The sequence below is a fragment of the Hypomesus transpacificus genome, chromosome 15, assembly GCF_021917145.1.
Source record: "Hypomesus transpacificus isolate Combined female chromosome 15, fHypTra1, whole genome shotgun sequence".
Taxonomy (NCBI): domain Eukaryota; kingdom Metazoa; phylum Chordata; class Actinopteri; order Osmeriformes; family Osmeridae; genus Hypomesus; species Hypomesus transpacificus.
Window position 1 is genome coordinate 10,065,722 of NC_061074.1, and position 22,350 is coordinate 10,088,071.

The 22,350-nt window shown below is 43.0% G+C and overlaps 2 protein-coding genes across 3 annotated transcripts; one reads left to right on the forward strand and one right to left on the reverse strand.

Moving 5' to 3' along the window:
• Positions 1–2,353: 2,353 nt before the first annotated feature.
• On the forward strand, positions 2,354–8,003 carry ostn (osteocrin). Its single transcript, XM_047036562.1, has 5 exons — positions 2,354–2,759; positions 4,858–4,956; positions 6,141–6,358; positions 6,850–6,966; positions 7,127–8,003. Exons 2-4 carry the CDS (start codon positions 4,858–4,860, stop codon positions 6,932–6,934), a joined length of 402 nt encoding a protein of 133 aa, XP_046892518.1. The 5' UTR covers positions 2,354–2,759; the 3' UTR covers positions 6,935–6,966; positions 7,127–8,003.
• A 506-nt stretch (positions 8,004–8,509) lies between these two features.
• masp1 (MBL associated serine protease 1) lies at positions 8,510–17,741 on the reverse strand. Of its 2 annotated transcripts, XM_047036546.1 has the most exons (11): positions 16,923–17,741; positions 16,434–16,653; positions 14,885–15,062; positions 14,298–14,429; positions 13,627–13,823; positions 12,531–12,678; positions 12,256–12,377; positions 11,547–11,625; positions 10,512–10,649; positions 10,355–10,429; positions 8,510–9,857 (listed from the first exon to the last, which is right to left on the reverse strand). In XM_047036546.1, exons 1-11 carry the CDS (start codon positions 16,946–16,948, stop codon positions 9,007–9,009), a joined length of 2,166 nt encoding a protein of 721 aa, XP_046892502.1. In that variant the 5' UTR covers positions 16,949–17,741; the 3' UTR covers positions 8,510–9,006. The 2 variants fall into 2 exon arrangements, with proteins under 2 accessions (XP_046892502.1, XP_046892503.1); XM_047036547.1 differs by lacking the exons at positions 8,510–9,857; positions 10,355–10,429; positions 10,512–10,649 and adding an exon at positions 11,089–11,368 and having other exon boundaries at positions 16,923–17,725.
• Positions 17,742–22,350: the final 4,609 nt, after the last annotated feature.

The window sequence follows — 22,350 nt, forward strand, 5'->3', positions numbered from 1 at the left end:
GGGAATGTTTGTGCATTTGGGAAAGTTGTTCCAAGCCCTGGCTGGCTGAGGGGTCACAGTTCAACAGCCTGATCAAGGTGGCTCCGCCTGGCACTTGTCCCCTGGTCATTGAATAGCTGATTTTTTGACCTCAGTTCCTTAACTCCCTCAGCCCCGCTGCCTTAGCAACAGCAAGTTAGGGTTGCATGACATCATGATAGAGATGATGGGAGTGGGGGGGGCTTGGAGCGATTTTTCCGACATTATTAGAGTGTTAGTGGTGTCATTATTAGCACAGGTGTGTTTTCTCAATGACTAAATTCTTCTGCTGGTGAAAGGATCCTCTCAGAGCTCACAAGGGGATGAGACAGGGCCTTTCCAGCCCTCCTTAAATAAGGTTCCTGTTCCTGTCCTCGACCCCCTCTTGTACAACACCCCTTAAAACAGGCTACAACACCCCTTGAAACAGGCCACAACACCCCTTAAAACAGGCCACAACACCCCTTAAAAGAGGCCACAACACCCCTTAATACAGGCCACAACACCCCTTAAAACAGACCACAACACCCCTTAAAACAGGCCACAACACCCCTTAAAACAGGCCACAACACCCCTTGAAACAGGCCACAACACCCCTTAAAACAGGCCACAACACCCCTTGAAACAGGCCACAACACCCCTTAAAACAGGCCACAACACCCCTTAAAACAGGCCACAACACCCCTTAAAACAGGCCACAACACCCCTTGAAACAGGCCACAACACCCCTTAAAACAGGCCACAACACCCCTTAAAACAGGCCACAACACCCCTTGAAACAGGCCACAACACCCCCATCTCCCAAATTAGATCCATGTTGTGCTCAGGCCTCTCTGCGGAACCTTCAGCTAGGCTTCTTTATTTTTTTTACAGGGGGAGCACACATTGGAGATCAGGAAATGGCCGCTTACATTATTTAATTAGCAGAGGAGGAGTGCTGAGAGGTTAACCTCCATTCAGAGCAGAAACTCTATCCACTCATTGATTCTATAAAAAGCACAGGAGTTGTGTCAGAGCAACACACAGAGCCCAGGGTGCCCCCCCCCCCTTTCTGTCTGCCAAAAGGCTCTAGCCATCTCCAAGGACTATCATTCGATATATCATACTTTGCAAAACATGCGTATGCATATTTGTTTTTGCAAATAAATTGGGTAAAACCTTCCAGCCTTTTTTTTTTTGGGGGGGGGGGGTGAATGTTTGAAGTACAAAGCTTGAAGTAGAGAGGAAGGATGTGTCTGTGAACATGCGTGTGAAAATGTGTATGTGTGCTTGAACATAGCGTGTTTGAAAAAGTGTGTTTCTGTAAGCGTGAATGCTTCAGTTGCTGGGAAAGCCATTAGGTGTAATTGAAGTGCTCCAATAAGTGAGCATTAACCTGCCAGTCGTGGATTGTTTGGGCTACATTTTTAGGCGGAATCAATGGCTACTTAAGATCTTTGTCAGAGACATTGATCAGTTCCTTCAGAGTTCCATGAGTTCACCCAACATCCCACTACCCTGCTCAGTCATGTGCAGCACGCACACACAACACTTTGTACACTGGCCGACGTTGTCTTGACAGTCAAGCAGACATATGCCTGGAATTCCACACTGCATGCATGGAATACTGACACTAATTGTACACACAGTCATCTAAATACCCTTGATTCCACTATGCTGGTTACATACTTGAGAATTGAGGCTCGTCCCTGTAGACAAGTCTCCTTGTCTGTAACCTCAAGACTCTAAAGCTGAACCTCGCAGATATCATCTCTGTAAGTGCAGAAACAGGCTTCCTTTCCCTTATTAACCGTTTTAAACCGGAAATCCAAGTCCTTCCGATATCCTGACATCTCCAAGAATCGTTGGATATTCATACTGCAGACTCTTTCACAGGCTTTTGTGGCAGTTTATCATGAGTTGCTGAATCCCAAAATAACCTGTGTTATTGAAGCGGCTGGTGGTCTATTTGTTTTAGAAGAAAAGAGAAGGCATTAACTGGATTGGGGCTTCTCCAGTGAGCCTGGCTTCTGTCTTACAGTGAAGACTAAGAAAACAGACAGACAGACCTCCAGTATGTCCTCTCTGAGGGGGTTTCTGGGGCTGCGATACGTAGATCCACCGGCTTAACTCAGCCAGGCAGACGTGAGAAGCCTTAAGCTGGTTTGATATTTCACCGGATGATTTAGGTCATGAGGGTCTGGCTGCAGTTTAGACAAGGGTGTGTTTCCTCCTGGGAGATAGGAGCTCATCCGCAGGCTGTAAAGTTTATGGACCTGGGAGAGAGATCTGATAGACCACAGCAGGGAGATATAACATGTTTGTCGCCCACACAATCTCTGTCCTCTACTTGTCCGGCACCACATCCCCAGTCGTCGGCTGAGTAAGAGCTGGCTTTATCATCTTTCCATGGGAACCTAACTCCGCTGCCCTGTAAAGGAGGGGGTGCAGGGAGATGGGTGAAGTGAGGTGCTGTTGGGAATGGTAGTTTCCCTGCAGGCTGCTCCCCGGAGCTCCCATTAGCAGGTAATGGTCCAGCCGGAGCACGCGGGAGGAGAACATTTAGGGCAAGGAGCAGTGGAAAACCAAGAGAAATGATGTCAGAGGCATCGCGACCACCGATTGGAGTGGAGATTCCTGAGGAGAGCCTATAAAGCCAGGAAAGTCAACATCAGGAACAAGCAAAGGGAAGGGAAAAGTGGAACGTGAGAAATTCAAGGAACTTTCAGCAGCCTGTGTGGGTGATCAAGACTTGACAAAAGGTAGGCGCATCTGTAAGTGCTCGCTCAGACTGTAGGAGTGTGAGTACATAAGAAATACAGGTGTAATGACCATCCCTGTTTGGATGCAGGTGTTTCTTTGCTGCACCATTAAAATAAGAACAGTTAAATGTGTGATATTAAGTGAGAGGTTTGTCAGCAAGTTAGATCACATCTATGCCCACTACTGATTCTTCTTGAGAGTGAGTGGAATATATGATGGATACATTATCTATATTGTGCACAGGAGAATTTAAGGAGTGTGTAAAGAATTTCTGTTACAAACGAAGAATGAGTGTATCTTTGAGAGAATCTAGGGTTACGCAGTGCATGCAATGGGTGTAGGTATTTATTTTTGGGAACGGAAAATGCTAAAATTAGCCGATGTTGCTGGACAATACATATACTTTGCCTGTCACTGAGGCTGAAACATACACTGTGTGAATGTGAGTTACAATAGAGTGAACAGGATGTTTTAAAAGTTTACAGATTTTTAAGTTAACAAATGTATTTTAAGACACCGATCTCAAAATATGTTCAATGGCTGTACATTAGTTATTGTTCAAATTTTATGATCTTAAGTTTTTATAAGACAAATTTTAGAGTACATTTGAAATAGCTGATTCATAACAAAATGATTATGTTGATGTTGGACTGTAAATTCACTTTATCTATGTTAATTCACAAAAGCGTATATGGATATAACAATGAATGAATATTAATATCATGAATATTAACTTCCCTGGTTCAAAATCATACAATAGCAGATATTTATAGAAATGAACAGGTAGGTGATTTAGAAGGAAGGAATGCTTCTGGCTGGTCATAGTTTGAGCTTCAGAGGATTTACAATATGAGACGGTATTTGTGTGTGTGTAGGGTCTCGTGTATGTACTTTGTGTTTAGTTGCGTGTGAAGTGTGTTTCTAAGTGCATGGTTGAAGCGGTGCAGAAGGTAAAGTGTTGGAATAGGTGTTCTTCACTCACAGAGTTCTGCAGCTCTGATGAATGGTCACAGTTAAAGTGACTGATAACACGATGTGAGTGAAACTGATGGAGACCGTATAGGCTCCATTGGAATGGTATACGCATAAAAATGCAAGCAAGACAAACATACTGTTGTTTGCAACTTAAAAGGGATCCTTAAATTAGCATTCAAATATGGATGGAAACTATGCATAAAATATTTGGGAATTTAATCGATTTTTTCTGTTTTTTTCTGTAAAGTAATGTATAGCTGAAACAATGTTTCTAGATGTCATATTTCAAAAGTAGCATGTTGGTCACTGTTGCACTCTTCGTGTCAGTGGTAGCATTACTACAGTACAATAATATGGCAGTGTAATGTGCTGAAATCAGACAGCACTTGATGTGTATATGAACTGAATCAGGGGAACCAAGCCCCAAAATTGTGTTTTCTAACGGTGGTCTCTGCCGAGGGAGGACAGCACTAGAGAGGTGCTGAAGGTAGAGTTCAGGCTGGGGTTGGGACTAAGGCAGACTTGTGCTAAGCTAACTGTTTTCCTGAAGTAATTTGTTTGTGTAAAGGGAAGGGACGAGTTTTGTCTCCGCCAGGTTCAGTCCATTCTCACACTCAGGGTGCTGAGCTCCCGGTATTTTCCCAGATGGAGGCAGGGTAAAGTAAACAGAAGGCCATGTATCACAGAAACCTGAAACGGTAGCTATCTGTGCTTGATGGCGAGAGAGAGAGAGCACACAGACAGTGCACACACACACACTCTCTCTTCCTTACACCAGAACATAACACAATATCCCTCATAATTTTATCTTTTTGTCTGAGAAAAAGAGAGGAAAATGTTTCTTTATGAGGAGGATCACAGATGTAGTACAGTGGGAATACTGTTTAATTTTCTATTATTTCTCTAACCCTTTTATCCCATCTTTTTCCATTTCTTTAAATGCTGATTTATTTACTACCGGTTTGCAATGCAGGTGTGGCAACTTTGTGCTATGTGTTCCAACTTTGTGCTGTGTGTTCCAACTGAGTGCTGTGTGTTCCAACTTTGTGCTGTGTGTTCCAACTGAGTGCTGTGTGTTCCAACTGAGCACTGTGTGTTCCAACTGAGTGCTGTGTGTTCCAGATGCTGGACTGCAGTTGTCTGCTTCTATCCTGTCTTCTGAGCATGACCCTGTTCCAGTGCAGTGTTGACAGCCTGCGGTTGAGCCAGGAGAGTCCAGAGGTGAGCCCAGGTCAAACGGGGGGGAAACAGTGAAGATATGGGGCTGGCACAAGATCTAACACACACCCTCACTGGACAATCAGATTGTCAAGTGTCAGTAGAGCACTAGATAGCTGGATATCTGGTAATCTATGTGTTTTGTTAAGTTAGACCAAGGGACATTATCTTTGCCCACTGCTGCTAACATAAAGCAATTGCTCCAGGCTGTTGATTTTGCATAGCCTCTGCAAGGTTTGGCATAATACGAGGAGCAGGTTTTAGTAGTATTGGGAGGAAAGGCCTTGAATAAGTACATTTATCTTTATTTAATGTGTAAATGAATGTTGTTCACAACAATTATTTACTGCTCTTCACATTATCACTATAAATCCTGAAGATTTAAAGTATATAAATATGTATATTAGTTGACATTATGGAAATAGAAAAAAATGGCTTTTATGTTATCAACCTAGATTAATAACCTGTATTAGTTCATTAGGATTAGTTAATTATAAAATTATTCCAGCCATATAAGAAATACAATCTTGCTGCATTGTTTACATAATATTTTAGTGTGTAATTGATATGCTATTGATGTATTTTGCACTCTGCCTGGTAAATACAGACCAATCCTTGACATTGACCACCAAAATAAAGCAATATAACAAGCAAAACCTGAGCTGAGTGTGAGCCTAGAGATGCCATCAATAGGGATTGATAGATTTTGTGCCAAGGTCTGGTCGGGATTCGGTTTAATTTGTGGTTCATCTTGTGCATAGGCTACTAGCAAGCAGGGCATTTCATGAACACAGGCCTGTCATTTTTTAGGTAAATTTAACGGACAAAATGCCAATGTCTGAACATTTGTCCAAAAGGCTATAGTTTACATGTTACAGTCATACATGCGACAAACGGTAGGCCTACGCCCAAAATTTAAAGGATTTGGTATCTTGTTGGCGCAATTTACCCGGAAGTCTATGGGACGAAGTAATTCATGTTTACGTTCATGAATTGATGACGTAGTCCATGTTACATTTTGTATATGCCAATTTACAGCCTATTTAAATGGATGCATAACTTAAAATCTACCTAATATAGGTGTTTAATATCTAACCATGGCATTAAATGAAAAACCCGTTCAAACATTGAAAGGGGGACTGGAGTACGTCAGGGATAATGATGTTTGCTCCTGTTGTGCTTTGCAGTATCTTGACCGGATGGCTCTGGAGGACTCCGTCCCACAGCAGGTCTTCTCCAGTGAAGGGAAGGCGGTGCTGACGGCCAAACTCCTGCTTCTGGACCACATGACCCGTCTGGAGAACGAGGTCATTGAACCCAAGAGGAAGAGAAGCTTCCCAGGGTCCAACACTCCACTGGATCGCCTCTCCATAAGCACCATGGATCCTAAGGGCTCTAAGCAGAGGTACCGGCACTAATTAGCAGAGGGATCGGCCGTCGCTATAGAAACACTCCATTTTTCAGCAGTGGAGGATCAAACATACAAAGTAGTTTGATTGGCCGAAATGCTATCAAGCTAGAACCACTCTGTATGAGCAGCTTAACTGTTAAGTAAATAATGTGATGTTGCTCTATATTGATTCCAATCCATAGTATTCCGGGGAGTCAGGTGGCTGAATGGTGAGGGAATCGGGCTGGTAATCTGAAGGTCGCCAGTTCGATTCCTGGCTGAGCCAAATGACGTTGTGTCCTTGGGCAAGGCACTACACCCTACTTGCCTCGGGGGGAATGTCCCTGTAGTTACTGTAAGTCGCTCTGGATAAGAGCGTCTGCTAAATGACTAAATGTAAATGAAAAAGGAAATAGTATGTGTTGTTGCTGGCAAGGTGAGGAATGATTTCTTGGCATGTGATGTACACACAGTAAATGTCTTTGGGATTTCTTTTGTCTCTACAGGAAAGTGGTAGAGCTACCGAGAAGAAGAGTCAGTGTTCCCATCGACAGGATTGGAGTAGGTCGTCTACCCAGCAGCCGGGGGTAGAGTGCTCGTGCGAGAGCCCCTGATCTAGATAGGTATAGAATGGACATGCCACAAACCACACAGCACAGCAGTGCTTACAGTAAAACCATGGAGAACTCTTAACTCATAGTGGAGCCTTAAAATAACTTCTCTAACAGCACTAGAGACATGACATTAAACAAGTTTATCCCTGTCTGTTTTCTCTGTCTACAGGGTAGCCATCACAGAAGGATTATGCATGTTAGGCACACAGCCTCACACACAGCCTCACACACAGCCTCACACACAGCCTCACACACAGCCTCACACACAGCCTCACACACACCCCCCTGCCTCCTACTTCCATCAGCCTACATATATTTTTGGGCAGAAATTACCCCCACTCCCTGCTCACCACCACACATACACCACTCCTTCAGATACAACTGATAAAAACAGATCAATAAAATACCATATAAGCACACAGACATAACTTCCATCACACCTTTAGGTCACACAAGACTTGCTTTATGTAGTTCATGCACACATGGTCTGTTCACTTTGACTGGAGGCTGATTGAGTGGCAATGGCCTTGACAATAAACTGTATGACTAAACTGCCTTAGTTGTTTTGACAAAGTCTGTTTTCATTTACTGATGATAGTGTACACATTAAAAGAAAATTTAATATAATTGTCGGATAACACAGGTCGATATTTTGGAACCGTCGAATGCTTTTGGAAACAATATAACGCTGCAGCAAAGGCTTCGGGCATATGAAAATAAATTGGTATCTTGCTCATGCACTTTATCTGGAAGTGGAGGACACTGGCTCCATCATGTGGGTAGAATCATTCAATATCTGAGTCATATGTCTGCCCTTTAACCAATCAGGGGCTCAATCTGAGTCATGTGTCTGCCCTTTAACCAATCAGGGGCTCAATGCTACACAGGTTGTGCGAACAAAAACATGAGTATAATGGAGAGATGATGACAACTACAGAGGCAAAAATGGAAGTCGCTGATGTAGAGATAAAAACAAAATGGAGAAACTCTGAATCCCCATTGGCGTCCCGTGCCACCCTCCATCATTCCCCTCCCTCCATCCCTCTATCATTCCCCTCCATCCCTCGAACATTCCCCTCCCTCCATCCCTCTATCAGGATTTGGCAGAGGCTGTCTGTGAATCTTTGGGGTCTGAATAACATCAGAGCAATCCAAACCACACGCAAAACAGTGCATATATTAGGTTAGACATCACAGGTGACCTCTGATGTCAGAAACAACCTGAACAATGGAAAGGAAACCATTGTGATTTATATAGATTGCATTCAGGAGGACTTTACTTGGACAACTGTTTATAAGTATTATGATAAACATGTTACAGAACAAAGGTCAAACGCCACCAGCCATCGATAACAAAACAAAGACTCCACAACGAAGTCTGAGGCAGCTCAGCTTATATAACCATTCTAATGAGTTTAACACAAAACAGCACAAAACAGGTGCGTCTTAATATTTCGGTGATGCAGATCGGCGCTCAGATACCGTGCAATCCGTGACACATACAGAGATGCGCTCAGACGCCGTGTGATCCGTGACACATACAGAGATGCTCTATAAGTAAATACAAACTTTATTGATGGTCTTGGAAATGTATTACCTTGTGTACGTAAGGTGGTTTCTCAGAAGAGACCATTTTGGAGGAACCCATATTACAAACACTGGGAAATGTCTGATTTGGGGTTAATCAAACATGGATTTGGATTCATATTAAATTCATTGCTTTATAACAGGTTATGTATAGTATAGTTGTTGGTAGCAACGCTGGGCTGAATATAGAAGGCTTTTGACAGCAGTGGAGCTGTCTATGACATCTTTAGATATTCTTTTAAGCTTTATACATGAAGTGTTTTGTGTATTTTGTAATAGTATTAGCGTTTGACAGATATTATACATAGCTCACATCGACATTTAACCCCAACCTGTGAAGCTAATTTACAGTACAGTTTGCATAGTGATTTCTTGTGACAATATATTTCAGAATATAAAAGCGTGTAAAAGTGACTTGTTCTGAGTCAGAGGAGTGTACAGAGGAGATCAGGGGTAAATACCTCACCACCAAGATCCAGTCCCCAGGTGAGCGTGCAGCCAGTCTACGTAATTAGCCACCCTGGTGTAGACCCCATACACTCTCTGACTCCCGCACTCCTCTGGGCCCCCCCAGGACACCAGTCCATGGGCCACCCAGCGTCCTCCCTCAGGGTCCTCCATCACAAAGGCCCCTCCACTGTCCCCCAAGCAGGTGTCATGGCCTCCTTCGTAGAAACCGGCACAGAACATGTTGTCGGTGATGTTGTAGTTGAGAGACCGCGAGGCGTAGCTCGACTCGCACTCCTCCTGAGCCACCACCGGCAGCTTCACGTACTGCAAAACGTCTGCCACCAGGCCCGTGTCCGAGGCATTAGGGTTGGAGATGCCCCAGCCTGCCACCAGCCCCAGGGTGTTGAGGGGCGGGGCGTGGTGTCCCTTATCCTGTGGAGGGGGAAGGCAGACGGGACGGACAAGCTGGCTGAACGGGACCACGTGGCTCAGCTTGACCAGGGCGATGTCGTTGTCGTAGTTACGGGGGTTGAAGTTGGGGTGGAGGACGATCCGCTCCACGGAGCGGTTTACGGCCTGGTCTTTGGCACTTGCGTTGTGGAGGCCGAGGTAGACGCGAATGTGTGCAGGCGCCACGGGCACCACGCTGGCGTCACGGCGCTGAGAACGCAGCACGTGGGCGGCAGTGAGGACCCAAGACTCAGAGAGAAGTGCACCGCTGCCAAACCAGCTATCCTCCGGCACACGAGACACATCATCTATAGTCAACAGAACCTGCCAGGGGAAGAGGCCTGACACTGCATTGCGCCCGCCAACGATGCGTTTCATCTGGGCAGGGAAGGGCTGTGATGGCTCCCCGCACGCTGGAAAGACATGTTTAGATATTACTTATATTATCACAGCAATCAATATTTTTGATCCCTTATGGACTACTTTTGAACATGCCAAACGTCGTCAAAACATATCCTACGATTCCTTTAGGGATTTGTGCCTTAAAGGGGAAGTTCCCCAAAAAATCTAAAATATATTTGTATCCATTTATATATATAGTTGTCAAGTTTCAGATATTGGCTTCTCTCGAACATAATGGAGGGAGAGGGCACTCTGTTTGTGGTGTTCAAAGTACTAAAGAAAATACCTTTGGAAAACTCAACCTTACCAGAAATCACAACTTGGTTCTTCTAGATAATCCACACTTTGTTGTGAGCAGTTTCATTTAGGAACTATATTCATGGGGTTTAGTAGAGCCATCTCATGATTGTGGTGTGGGAGAACTGTCTTTTCATGCCTTTTCCACCTTCATTCTTAAGTATCACATGAGACTATAAGGGTGTATGAAAGTGCATATCTCACATCTCACCAGGTATACAGGTAGGGAGTTTGGTTCCAAGTTCTACGTTGATCCAATCTCCCCTTTCCCCACAGGTATAAGTGCCTGCAGAGTGTATGGTACAGTTTTACATACACATAGAACAGCACTGCAGTAGAGTGTGTGCGCTAGAGACCGGTCGACCCACTGTTAGTCTTGGGGTGAATCTGCAACATGGAGGCCCTGCAGCTGTACTGAATCTTAGACCCATAATGAGTGCCACTGTCTGGGCTCTCGAAGGTCACGTCAGCCATGGCAACCTTCTCTGGAGCTCCACAGTCCACTACTGAGGAGGAGGAGGAAACACAGTTATGACGGACCGAGTTCTTCGTCTTAAAAGGTGCTCTGTGATCACAGATATGAAACAATGTGTAGAAAATTCGATTTGTGAACTGTCTAAAATAGAGAGAATTGCAGGCAGCAGATCAGACACTATCCTTTTTGAAAAGGTCCACATGCAACAGATAAAAGCTGTTCCCCTAAGAACAGGTTATGCCAGATTGACTGATTGAACACATTACAATGATACAAATGGGTTGACTTGGAGAGCAAATTTATGAATTGCTGGAGAGTGATGAACCACTCATTTTAGTACTGTACATCATCATGTAGGCACAATCCTATACAGATCCAGAATGGTTAGAGATTCCCAACATATGTCTATCTTGGATATTAATGTTTGTTATTTTGACATGTCTCTGTTAGTAACACAAACACAAACAAACTCCATTTAATAGATTCCAGGGCCCGAGTTTATTGCAAAGAGAAATATTTGAACATATCAAAAATACACAAAGTCTCAGATTAGGAGTAAAGTTGAATTGACGGCATATAATAGAATTATATATGACTTCTCTTCTAAACACCAATCTTACCTACTATACTGTTAACAACTGCTGCCTGACAGGGAACTCTGATGTTGTGGCATTCTCATAGGGGTCTAGAGCAGTGTCTGACTGGTTAGAACTCAGAGCAGAAATCAGAAGATTCTCTGAGATTTATTTTCTGGAGGGCAGCGGAACAGGGTATGAGGCACGAGAAGAAAGAGAGGAAAAATGAAAAGACAGTATAGTAAAATACACAAAACACAATTCATAAGGTTAGTGCTACAACTTCAAAAAATTGATCCTGACCATGATATCAGTCATATTAAATTGGTATGTTCTGTTTTGTTATTTCTTACTTTCGCACTGTGGAAGACTGCTAGTCCAGTTGCCATCTTTCTGACATTCTATCTGGTAGTGACTCAGCTCCTCTCCATCCTTTTAGACAGAAAAAGAAGGAGAGAAATATGTGTTTATATTGTAGCTGATATTCACAGGATTCCTGTGATTTCATCCACAAATGAGGAGGAACCAGTATTGCGGGAAGGAGGTGTGCCGCAGCACGCAGCAGCAGTACACGTTCCTGTGGCCACGTGAGGAACTGTTCCTCGTCATAAATAGCTTGATCCACTGTTAGCGGCCACAAGAGGGCAGACAAGATCTTATTAAGAAACAAGCCTTCTTTTTATGAGTGAGTTCTAAATATTACCGACGCTTCCGTCAGAATGAGTTATTTTTTCAAAACGAAAGCTTTTAGTTAGCGTTTTAGTTAGCTTCCGTTACCTAGCAACCTAGCATAATACTCGTAGCAATGCTACTACCTGCTAGTGTTACTTGTTAGCCTCCTAATTGTAAATTTTGAAGCCATACTATAGCGTTTGTCATATAGTTTTTGTCTATAGGAAAAAAGTAGGTTGGAATGTTCAGAATCACACGTGTGACGGTACTCTGTGGGGCCCCTTTCGAACGATCACATATATGTGACGCTACTAATTAACAGGTTAAATTGATCTCAGGCAAAACCGTTGTCCTCATGGCATACATTCTCTCTACACAGGCCAGCCTTACCTTAAACAGACTGTAACCAGGGTCACACGTCACCAGGATATGATCTCTGAAAGAGTATTGGACCTGGGTTGGGTTCAGCTGGCCGTGGAGAGGTGTAGGAGGGGCTGGACACTGTTGGCTGGCTGAAATACAGGATGGGTCACAAATGACTAAGGAGAAACATACACACAAAAAATGTATGAATGTAAAGTAAATGCTAATGTCTCATCATAAAAAATGTTGGGTAATAATTGATTTGGGCTGCATTTTAAAGGTTCATTCATCCTCCGCCTCACCGACAGAGGTGTATGTCATCCTCCAGCCAATGTTCTCCCCAGAGTTGTCACTGTGGAAATACACCTCCACCTTGTTGCTCTCTGTCTGGATCCTGCCTGGTGACTGGCCACCACAGAAAGGTCCAAACTCCTTCTGTCCATCCTGGATCTGAGGGTCACAAGTCATGTCCATCACCATCACCATTAACATCACATTTAGTCATTTGGCAGACGCTCTTATCCAGAGCGACTTACAGTGAGTACAGGGACATTCCCCCCGAGGCAAGTAGGGTGAAGTGCCTTGCCCAAGGACACAACATCATGTGGCGCGGCGGGGAATCGATCCGGCAACCTTCTGATTACTAGCCCGACCCCCTCACCGCTCAGCCATCTGACTCCCTATTAACACCCCCCCCATTAACATCACCATCTTGTGTGTGTAAGCTATTCAAGTCAGATGCACTGCCCAAACCATAATGCAATTTGTGTTTGGGGATTATCATGTATGGCTTCAACTTGCATTAAGCATCCATTTCAGGAAAGATAAACTGTAGTAATCGTACTTTCAGACAGGGATGTGAGAGATCTGTCTCACCCATAGATAGTGTTTAGTGCAATTTGTTGTGGGCATGACGGAGATGCCAGTGTGGCCAAAGGAAAGTCCACAGCGCCCTCCAGTTCCCAGGTACTGGGTCAGAGGGAATGTTACTTATGCCTAATCCACTGTCTACCTTGCTGTGACCTTTCATAGCATAGTCTGGATTGACCTCTGGTTTACCCAGATTACTTGCATGTTTTTGTAATAGTTTAGCTCTAATGCATACAAGCTGAATGAACAAAACAACTCTGGCAATCTCTAAGCTTCAGCTTCGTTTGTGCTATGTATGGTCTTGGTTAGAAGGAGTGCACATGGCATTGTAGCAAGGACAGGTGACATCCAAGTAACGCTCATCGTGATGTAGTCATAGGTACAAGTAACCCTCACCTTGACGTAGTCATAGGGAAAAGTAACCCTCACCTTGACGTAGTCATAGGGAAAAGTAACCCTTACCTTGACGTAGTCATAGGGACAAGTAACCCTTACCTTGACGTAGTCATAGGGACAAGTAACCCTCACCTTGATGTAGTCATAGGGACAAGTAACGTCAGGGTGATCCTCAACGTCAAAGGTTTTGTCAAACTCCAGTACAAGCAGGAATCCTTCCTCCAGCTGGATGCGGTAGAGGCAGTCCGAGCTCTTGGGGTAGGGGTTAGGGAAGTCAGAGCTGGCCAGCACTCCTGACCGCTCAGTGAACACGTTGTCACTACACTGGACTGAAACACATCACAGGGAGCTTCTTTAGATCATCTACAGAAGAATATCATAAATGTTACATGCGCTCAAAATATTATCTAGATGCACCGTGGCGTGGATTCTACAAGGAATTAATGAGAAGGATTATTTGATGTTCATATACTCTTGTTTACACTAGGCAGAGTAGTGATCGCAGAGTTTGAGAAATAAATATCAATAGCTCTCTATCACCTTTAAGAATGAGAATGTTATAGCCAAATTGAGTGGTAGCAGAGGAAGCTAATTAAAATTTCTCAGAGCATTAGCAAGCTTTCCCCTGAGCCTTTATCCCTTAATGGACTACTGTGGGAACAAAATTATTTTAAAACATTATGTATGTAAAAGGAAGTAGCTATGGATTGAGTTAATTCCACACACACAAAAATGTTTGAATGAAAGGTTTCTGGCGATCTAAAATTGATCAAAAAATAAAGCAAAAAGTGTGTAAAATGTACCTCGACAGGTCCTGTTGTCTGAATGCAGCAGGTAACCGTAGCGACAGGAACAGTAGTAACCTGCCACAAAATTGTGGCAGAAATGGTCACAGACCAAGTCCTCATCGTTCCTGTCTCTGCACTCATCAACGTCTGTGTGGTGGGCATGCGACAATGAGTTATGAGGAGATGAGGAAGGGAGAGAGAAAGTGTCAGTCACCAGGAATCTTCTTAAAGCCAAGCGCACTTATTTAGTCTAATTCTTTACCTTAAGCAAAACACAATAACGTGGTTACTGTAGTTTTCAGTTTTTTTTTGTAAACTTAGTTATAGTTTTCAAGGTTATTTTGAGTAAAATGCTAAACAATATAAAATACGTAGTATTACTGGTCATAGAATACAGCACAGAGGGAGCATATCTATGAGACGCAGCTTTACGTGATTCAAGTCCGTTTTTTTCCTTGTCAGTCTTACAGAACGAACAGAAGCGTAGGAACACAGATATTAGCACACATTTATTAGACTAAACACTGAAACATTCATATTTTGTGTCTTGTTTTAGGTTTGTAATCAAATACGATGGATGTATTTGATATCTGGACCCTCACCTACGGCACTGTAATGGGCCTGGAAACCAGAAAAGTGCTCCTCATCGGAGAAGTCCGACCTGAAACAGACACTGAGAGAGTTCTTGGGTGAGGTGATGACTCGCTCCCCTGGAACAAGCTCAGTGTCTGTGTTCTCTCGGCCACAGAACACAGCTAGCTCCTCCCTTTCCGCCTCCACCTGAATACACAAACACAAACACGTTTTTAAAAAGCACACACGTACCGTGTGCACACACGTACCGACAAGGCAACTTAGTCCTGAAGAAGGAAGCTCAGAGATACGAATTTGCATGCCTGTGAATCAGCTAAAGGGAACTAATTGTGAACTACATGATTGATTCATTCCACCTTCCTCCTCTACACCACAACCCATGAGAGACCCTGGTTAATGTTGTTTACATTATAGACAAGGGCAGTCGCCTTATCTGGTGCTCTGATAGCATGTTTACACTAGGACTGTCACTGAACGGACGATTACCCCCGACGAACACAGAACACAAAAAGCCAAAAGGTCTACAAGAAAAGGAGTCCTTGCAACATTGTTGCAAAAAATATTTAGCTTCCGACAGTAAACTTGTTCATGAAGTTCACAAATGACTTAAACTTAAAAATACAAAATCAATCAATCAAGAGTGTTGTTGCTATAGTGCATTGCTGTAGGACTAACATATGAATGAGGAGGTGCAACGCTACGAGCTAACTCAAGTGGAATGAACGCTATCAACTCCTTGGACAGGACACTGTCTGTCCTTCACACACACAACCATTTGTCAATCCAGTCTACAACCATTCGCACTTACGTTACTGTAATACAGATAATATTGAGAGAAGTATTGTTGTTTAAAAAGCTATACAACAACACTATTTAGTACCCTTCTAGTAACAGATCAGACGTTTTTTTAAACATATGGTAACAAAACATCTGATCTGTGTTACCAAAGGGGTACTAAATAGTGGTGTTATATATGTAATTATACAGGCACAACAGACAAAGGGCAGGCAACGTCTGCTTCACTGCTGTCCTGTCCAAGACTGCGGGGATCCTGACCGATTTATGGTCTTCAGAGATGGAAGGACCACAAAAGCCTGGCAAACCAAGATATACGACAACAGCAGCGCCCACTGTGCTTGCTTTTACTGTGCTTATTACTGGCACAAACTATCTGTTCAGCTATTATCCTGTGGTGTTCAGGTCCATTCCCCTGCACACTGGGCAGAGAGAAGAAGCCTGGCTGGAAAGAGAAGAAGCCTGGCTGGAAAGAGAAGAAGCCTGGCTGGAAAAGATATCCAAGAGATACTACTTTAAAATAGACAAAACTAGACATCAGAACAGCTGATTTTTGCAGTCTGCTTTTCATAAAATACTTTCACATGGTATATATAAATATCCTATAAACAATGACGGCAAATGTGATAGAAAATAAATGTTTTCCTCCAAGAATGGGCTGACACCATGCACTTTAGCACTTTTAAATAAAAATAATTGTCAATAGCCTAACTTGGCATTTTCATGCACCCCTGGATTTCGAATGCACACGTATAAACTTACCTTTACACAGTCATATTCACAGAGATAGGACGGCTCCAAATCGAAATGAACAAAGTAAAGTCTAATTTGGAAACCTTCCGGGACGCTTATGTTCCAGCAGAGCTCTGACTCCTTGGGATATGGTTCTGGGAAGTTCGGTGACCGGATGATACCATACATGTTATTCAGTGGAACAACCAGTGCCCCGACGGACACCATGGACAGCAACTGAATAAGAAGTCTAGGAGGAGATAAAAGTGTACATGTAAACTTTCATAACGAGAAAATCAAATGGTAGACTGCCATTCCACACATCGTTTGAAAAATGACAGGCTACAGCGTGCGGGCGTTAGCAAATAGTGACATTCATCATGCATATGAATAAGGTTAACGTTAATGCACATAAAGGCAATTGTAGAATTTTGGGGAGAACTACGCGACATATGCTGTTTAGGAACCAGTCATACGATATTTAAATTGAAGTCCATGCATATTCTCGAAAACGCTTACCTCATCACTAATGGAGTTGCATCCATGTCTGGATTGCTTTCTGCGACACTAAATCACGCACTGCACTTCAAATTCGCGCACACGCTCTTTACTTCACTTGAAATCCTTCACGAACGCAGTTTAGTGATAGAGAGACACTGGCGGAAGCGGGCATGCATACTCGATTAGATTCGAACGTACTATTACCATCGAATTGGTTTTCTAATGTCTTGAACCAAAATCCCCGTGTCAGACCAAGCGTCTTCATCAACAAGACCCAAAGCTGCTTGTACACAGAGACTCAAACACCAGACCAATAGCCTGCTAAAAACGGGAAAGATTAAAATGAAATGCTTTATAGCCTTTATTTGCCAAGACGTTTTGCACTGTTTCTGAGACTAATGGACGCAACCCGGACTGACCTCACATTCCTTGTCATTGAGATATAGCCTGCATTTTAAATCTTATATAAAAATGAAAATGTGGTTTTCAAAACTGAGTAGCCTATAGCCTATAATGCCAGTTAAAATTGACTTCCTCCTCTTTCCTGTACGGTCCAAAGAAATATCTCTTGCTAAGTATAGGCTATATTTACCACTTGGAGGCGCTCTTTGTGTTCTTTGCTTCAACATTCCCAGTTTATTGCCGTGTTAAATGATTACCCCTGTATTAAGTTACATTTGTTTTGAGACTCATGTAGCGGATCCTTAAAAGCGTTGTAGTCTAGTCTTCACAATCAACCAACTAAGATCTGGTGGCAAGACGTTTCTTTGGACAAAAAACTTTTCAAATAGGAGGACAGAAAGCAGAAAATATTTTTCCGTACAAGATAGCTATCAAAATCAGTAAGCAAGCGGATCAAGTGTAGACTTGTGAACTTAGCCTACATATTGCCAAGTGAGTCATAATAAATACATGAGTTTAGAGACCTTTTCAGGTTGCTTCACCAGGTTGATGAGTGTTCCCCCCCCCCCCTGGTGGACTATCCTTGCACTGCATGCACCAGATGATCTTCAAAATGGACGCCGTCAATTAGTGACCCGTGCGGTTTTGAATTCAATATTTTATCACATTTAGACATTTATATTTTTACTGATACTTCAATAGGAATATTTATTGGATTGATGCAACTTAAAATGACATAATATTGTGTAACTTATTTTATAGAAACTTCGTTTTAAAAATGTGTGTAGGCAGTGACGGCTGGTGGTAAAACTGTTTGAGTGGGCAAAACAATGCACAGAAGTTGGCTATTAACTTAGTAGTCCGGAGGTCAAGTCTGAAGCTAGGAGCAAAACGGAGCATAGCCGGCTCCTCCAGGTGAGCAAAATGGTATATTTATGGCTAGGATGTGTTCTTCTGTAGTTGATAATCCAGTTCTCCAAAGCACCCGCCACCGCATGTATAGTTACCGGCTGTTAGCCAGCTAGCTAGCAACCAGTTAGCTAATAGCCTACTTGGTCAGCTTTGTTTTCCTGGGCGCTGTTGAGGTAATATTGTGGTGGGACTGATAAGATTATTATAGCAATAAACCACTAGAGGGGAATCAAACGATTATAAATCCTGTAGAGCAATCGAAGCCAATATCCGAACGATTGGAGTGGATAACATTATAGGCGCAAACCGCATGGTGCAGTCTCCAGTCAGTGACTTTGTTACTGACCCAAAACGATGGTTTGATGGCGCTTCTTGCATACAGAAATGCCAAGGTCGGAAAATGTAATTGCCTTCCTCAATCTGTCACTAATTTGTATGTTGATAGTCGGTGATTATTTCATTAAAACGTTTATTGCCTAACCCTTCAATTCAGCAACATTTAATTTATTGGCTAAACAAGGATGTCACACGTGTTGCGGGTTAGACTGGTTAGGCCACTTGATGTCACATGTTGATGTTTAGCCTATTCACTTGAACAGCTTTCGGAATGACAAGACAGCAGAGGCGTTGTTAGACATAAAACTCTACTAGGGCACAGGCCCCTATTCATATTCCTTTTTTTCTGTCAAGCTTCCTGCACACAATGCACTATAGGCTACAGAAACTCCAGTTGCTTAACCCACTATACAACAGTTCAGGGACCCAAGTTTGATATCAGCTTTGGAAGGGACATCAATAGTTAATGCAAGCACACATATTTCTTTTGCATTCATTTGAACGCAAATACCGTTTTTTTTTATTTTACAAGCATTGATTGGGATACTGCGTTTATTTTTTTCAGAGATTATCAATCTAAATGAATGCACTGACTAATAAAGTAAATTGTTATAACTCAAACTTTAGATTTTACTGGGGCACAGCAGATATATGCTGGGGCACGTGCCCCAGTAAAAAGGGTCTAACGACGCCCCTGCAAGACAGTGGATAATATCATATTGGTTTGAGAATGTCTATTGTGGTTTTAGGCTATTACTGTAACATTGGGGATCCAGTTCTAAGTGTGGATGGCAGTACGTGCCAGTACGGGCATAGCCTACGTGTGTAAAGCGAAAGTTGCATTTGATAAATCAAGTAGGCGGCTTATCTACTACAACTAGTCTGACAGGTCATTTAGAATAAGTAACAAAAAATACTTGAGGGAAGAGGACACTTGACTGATGCGCATTGTCAGGCTGAGGGTTAATGGGGGCTCTCTGGATGACGAGGTCCGCTATCTACTCAGACCGTGTTCCCTCTGGTGCTTTGTTATTCTGAATGACCGAATTTACCGACGTTGTCTCATTTGTTGGAGTAGCCTAATGGCATCCTTCAATGAATTTATATTCATTCATCCTCCTCTCAACCTTGTCACTTAACCTCTTGTTCCATCCTCTTAGTGTTTATGACCATCCCTAACAACCCACATACAGTAGCTACCTTCCCACTTCTGGCCTGGAGATAGTTCCAGCTGGATTTGTGGGGTCTTCAAAGCACCTACGTTTCCTAATTGAAGCAAAGTAAAGTTCTTTTTAGTTTTGGTTTTATATTTATTTTTTATAACATATTTGCTGGAGGAAAGGAGGAGAAGAGTAAGAGGGAAAGGAGGGCAAGATAATCTCACTCAAGAATCTTCCCAGGGGATTGGGGCTTCTGATGCTTATCACACATTCACAATTCTACTTATCAGCCAGCGTGGGCGGCTGCATTTGTGGACGTGACGATTCAAGACAAACATCATCAAACGGACGAGTTAAGCTCGCCCAGCGATCAATAGCTTTTCTCCTTGTTGTAGGAGAATGTCGTGACGTGAGTGACATCGTCTGCCTTTACTCAGAGGTCACTTCAGCCATTATTGTAATCATGGAGGGGAGGTGAAGTTGGCATTATGTTACTTGTATAAGTTAAGCTTTGCGGAAGAGCAGTGCTCTCTAAAAAGTGTCATGCAATGTGCTGGTGACTTATGTTGGCTTATCAAGCACTTCCTGTATCGAAATGATGTGAGAACATGAGATAGCCGACATAATGCGAATCTTATCGTATCAAGTGTATGGTGAAGGTACATCAGATAAGTGTCTTATAGCTGCTTTGATTGGTTTAAGATAAAGGCCATTCTGCCTAAAGGTGGAGGGGATATAGTAGGAAGGATGTGCCAGACACCAGCAAATATCCTACAGGCTGGATGGGTCTAGGTTAGCCACTAGAACAGAGAGCATTGCAGATAAGTCTGTGTCGGAGTTTGTGCGTGTCGTGCTGTCTTAAGCTTGGAGCTGCTAAACTAATTTCCTGGATGGCCTGAGCAGCTGAATAGGAAGCGTGCCTCAGGGCTTGGCCAGAGAGCGCCCCCTGCTGCTGCTCAGCCTGCTGCTGCACCCTGGGGTAAAGACTGATGGAGGTAAACAGAGGTTGTTTCGTTGCCCTGCTTCCAAACAGCAAACAGCCATGCTGTGTCTTAGATTGAGCTGGCGTCTGATGGCGAAATAAACTCATTAGCCGCTGGTTTCTGGCCTGGACATAAATATTCATCTTTTGTGTGTGTGGGTGTGTATGTGTGTGTGTGTGTGTGTGGGTGTGGGGGTGTGTGTGAGAATTTCCATGTATCTGTTAAGTCACAAAGAACATTGAACCTCCTCCCCTAACATTGTGGTCTCCCCTGGTCCCTAAATGGGATCATCTGATGTCTTGATCATTTTTGCTGCAGCAGGCCAGCTTTCGCAAATGTTATTTGACATTATTCTGGGATCAGATCATGGACAGATCATGACATTTCAATACTAACATGTCACAAGTGATTCAAATGCAATCTCTTAATCAGTTCAGAATATATTAATGTTTTGTTTAGATTAATTTAGATTACAAGATGTAAAAGGAATAACTTTGCGTGAAAGAAAAGAGGCAGCTGAATTGGATATCAGGGCACAGCATCTCATGCACCAGCCTCTACTGCCTCTACTGACTCTACTGACTCCACAAAACATAGCAGTTCAACAAAAACACTGTTACTCATGGTGTTCAGTTTTAATTAGTAGACCCAACTCCCTGAAATGTTTAAGTGACTTTTACTTAATAATTCTGTGGAATTAACATGGCTGATGTTGGCAGTGTGACGTCTAAAGGACAGGCATGTGTGCTGGTTTATTGGCATCCCAGATAGCTGTTGATGGAAAGATATGGCTTAACAAAAGGGAGATTATGTGTGATAAGAAAACAGTTCTGTATCTCCTGCAATAGGTGTGATTTATCAGACATAGATTAGATGGCTTATCAATAATTTCTTTGTCTCGTCTTGACTGACAGACAGCCATTTGTTTGTGTCTCATCCAAAAAGACATGGAGTCCCTCTAATCTGACCCTCACTGGTCATCTGAGAGATCAGACCTTGTCCTGTACCTTGGGCTAGCAAGATACAATCTTAATGTGGGTTATTCCTTCAAGGTGCTGTCTCCATCCATCCACCCACACACTCTGCCACAGACAGAGGTTAGGACTGGCTAACAGCACTTTGATATTTCAACCTGAAGCGATGGAAAACTCAGGTGTTGACAGCCGCTGTTCATTTGACATACTTTCTTAATTTTACAAAACAGCCTTTTCTCCTGGTTGTTTTGTGAGGACTTTGCATGCAACTGTATCTGTACAGACATATTACTAGCCTAACTTACAGGTCGCGCAAGAACAACATGTAATAGCCGGCCAATAGTGTGACATCTGAGGATGGAAACACAGATATTTTAGGAGGTTTTAAAGTGCATGTAATTTAGAGCATTTGCATACTTCACTGACAAATTAATGGGTGTGCAACTTGAAGTTGTGGTTATACCATCCCCAACAATACAGACCCTACAGGAACTTTAACAGATGTGTATTTATATGTATAGTTGATGCGTATTTACAATGATGGTTGAGCAAGGCATTGCGTCACACCTTGAATAGAACCGTAATTAGCCTAAATTAGTCCACCATCTTTTTGTCAGAAGTCCATGGCGTACATGACGAAGAACACACACAGAACATCAGTCTTAGTGTGGAATCTACA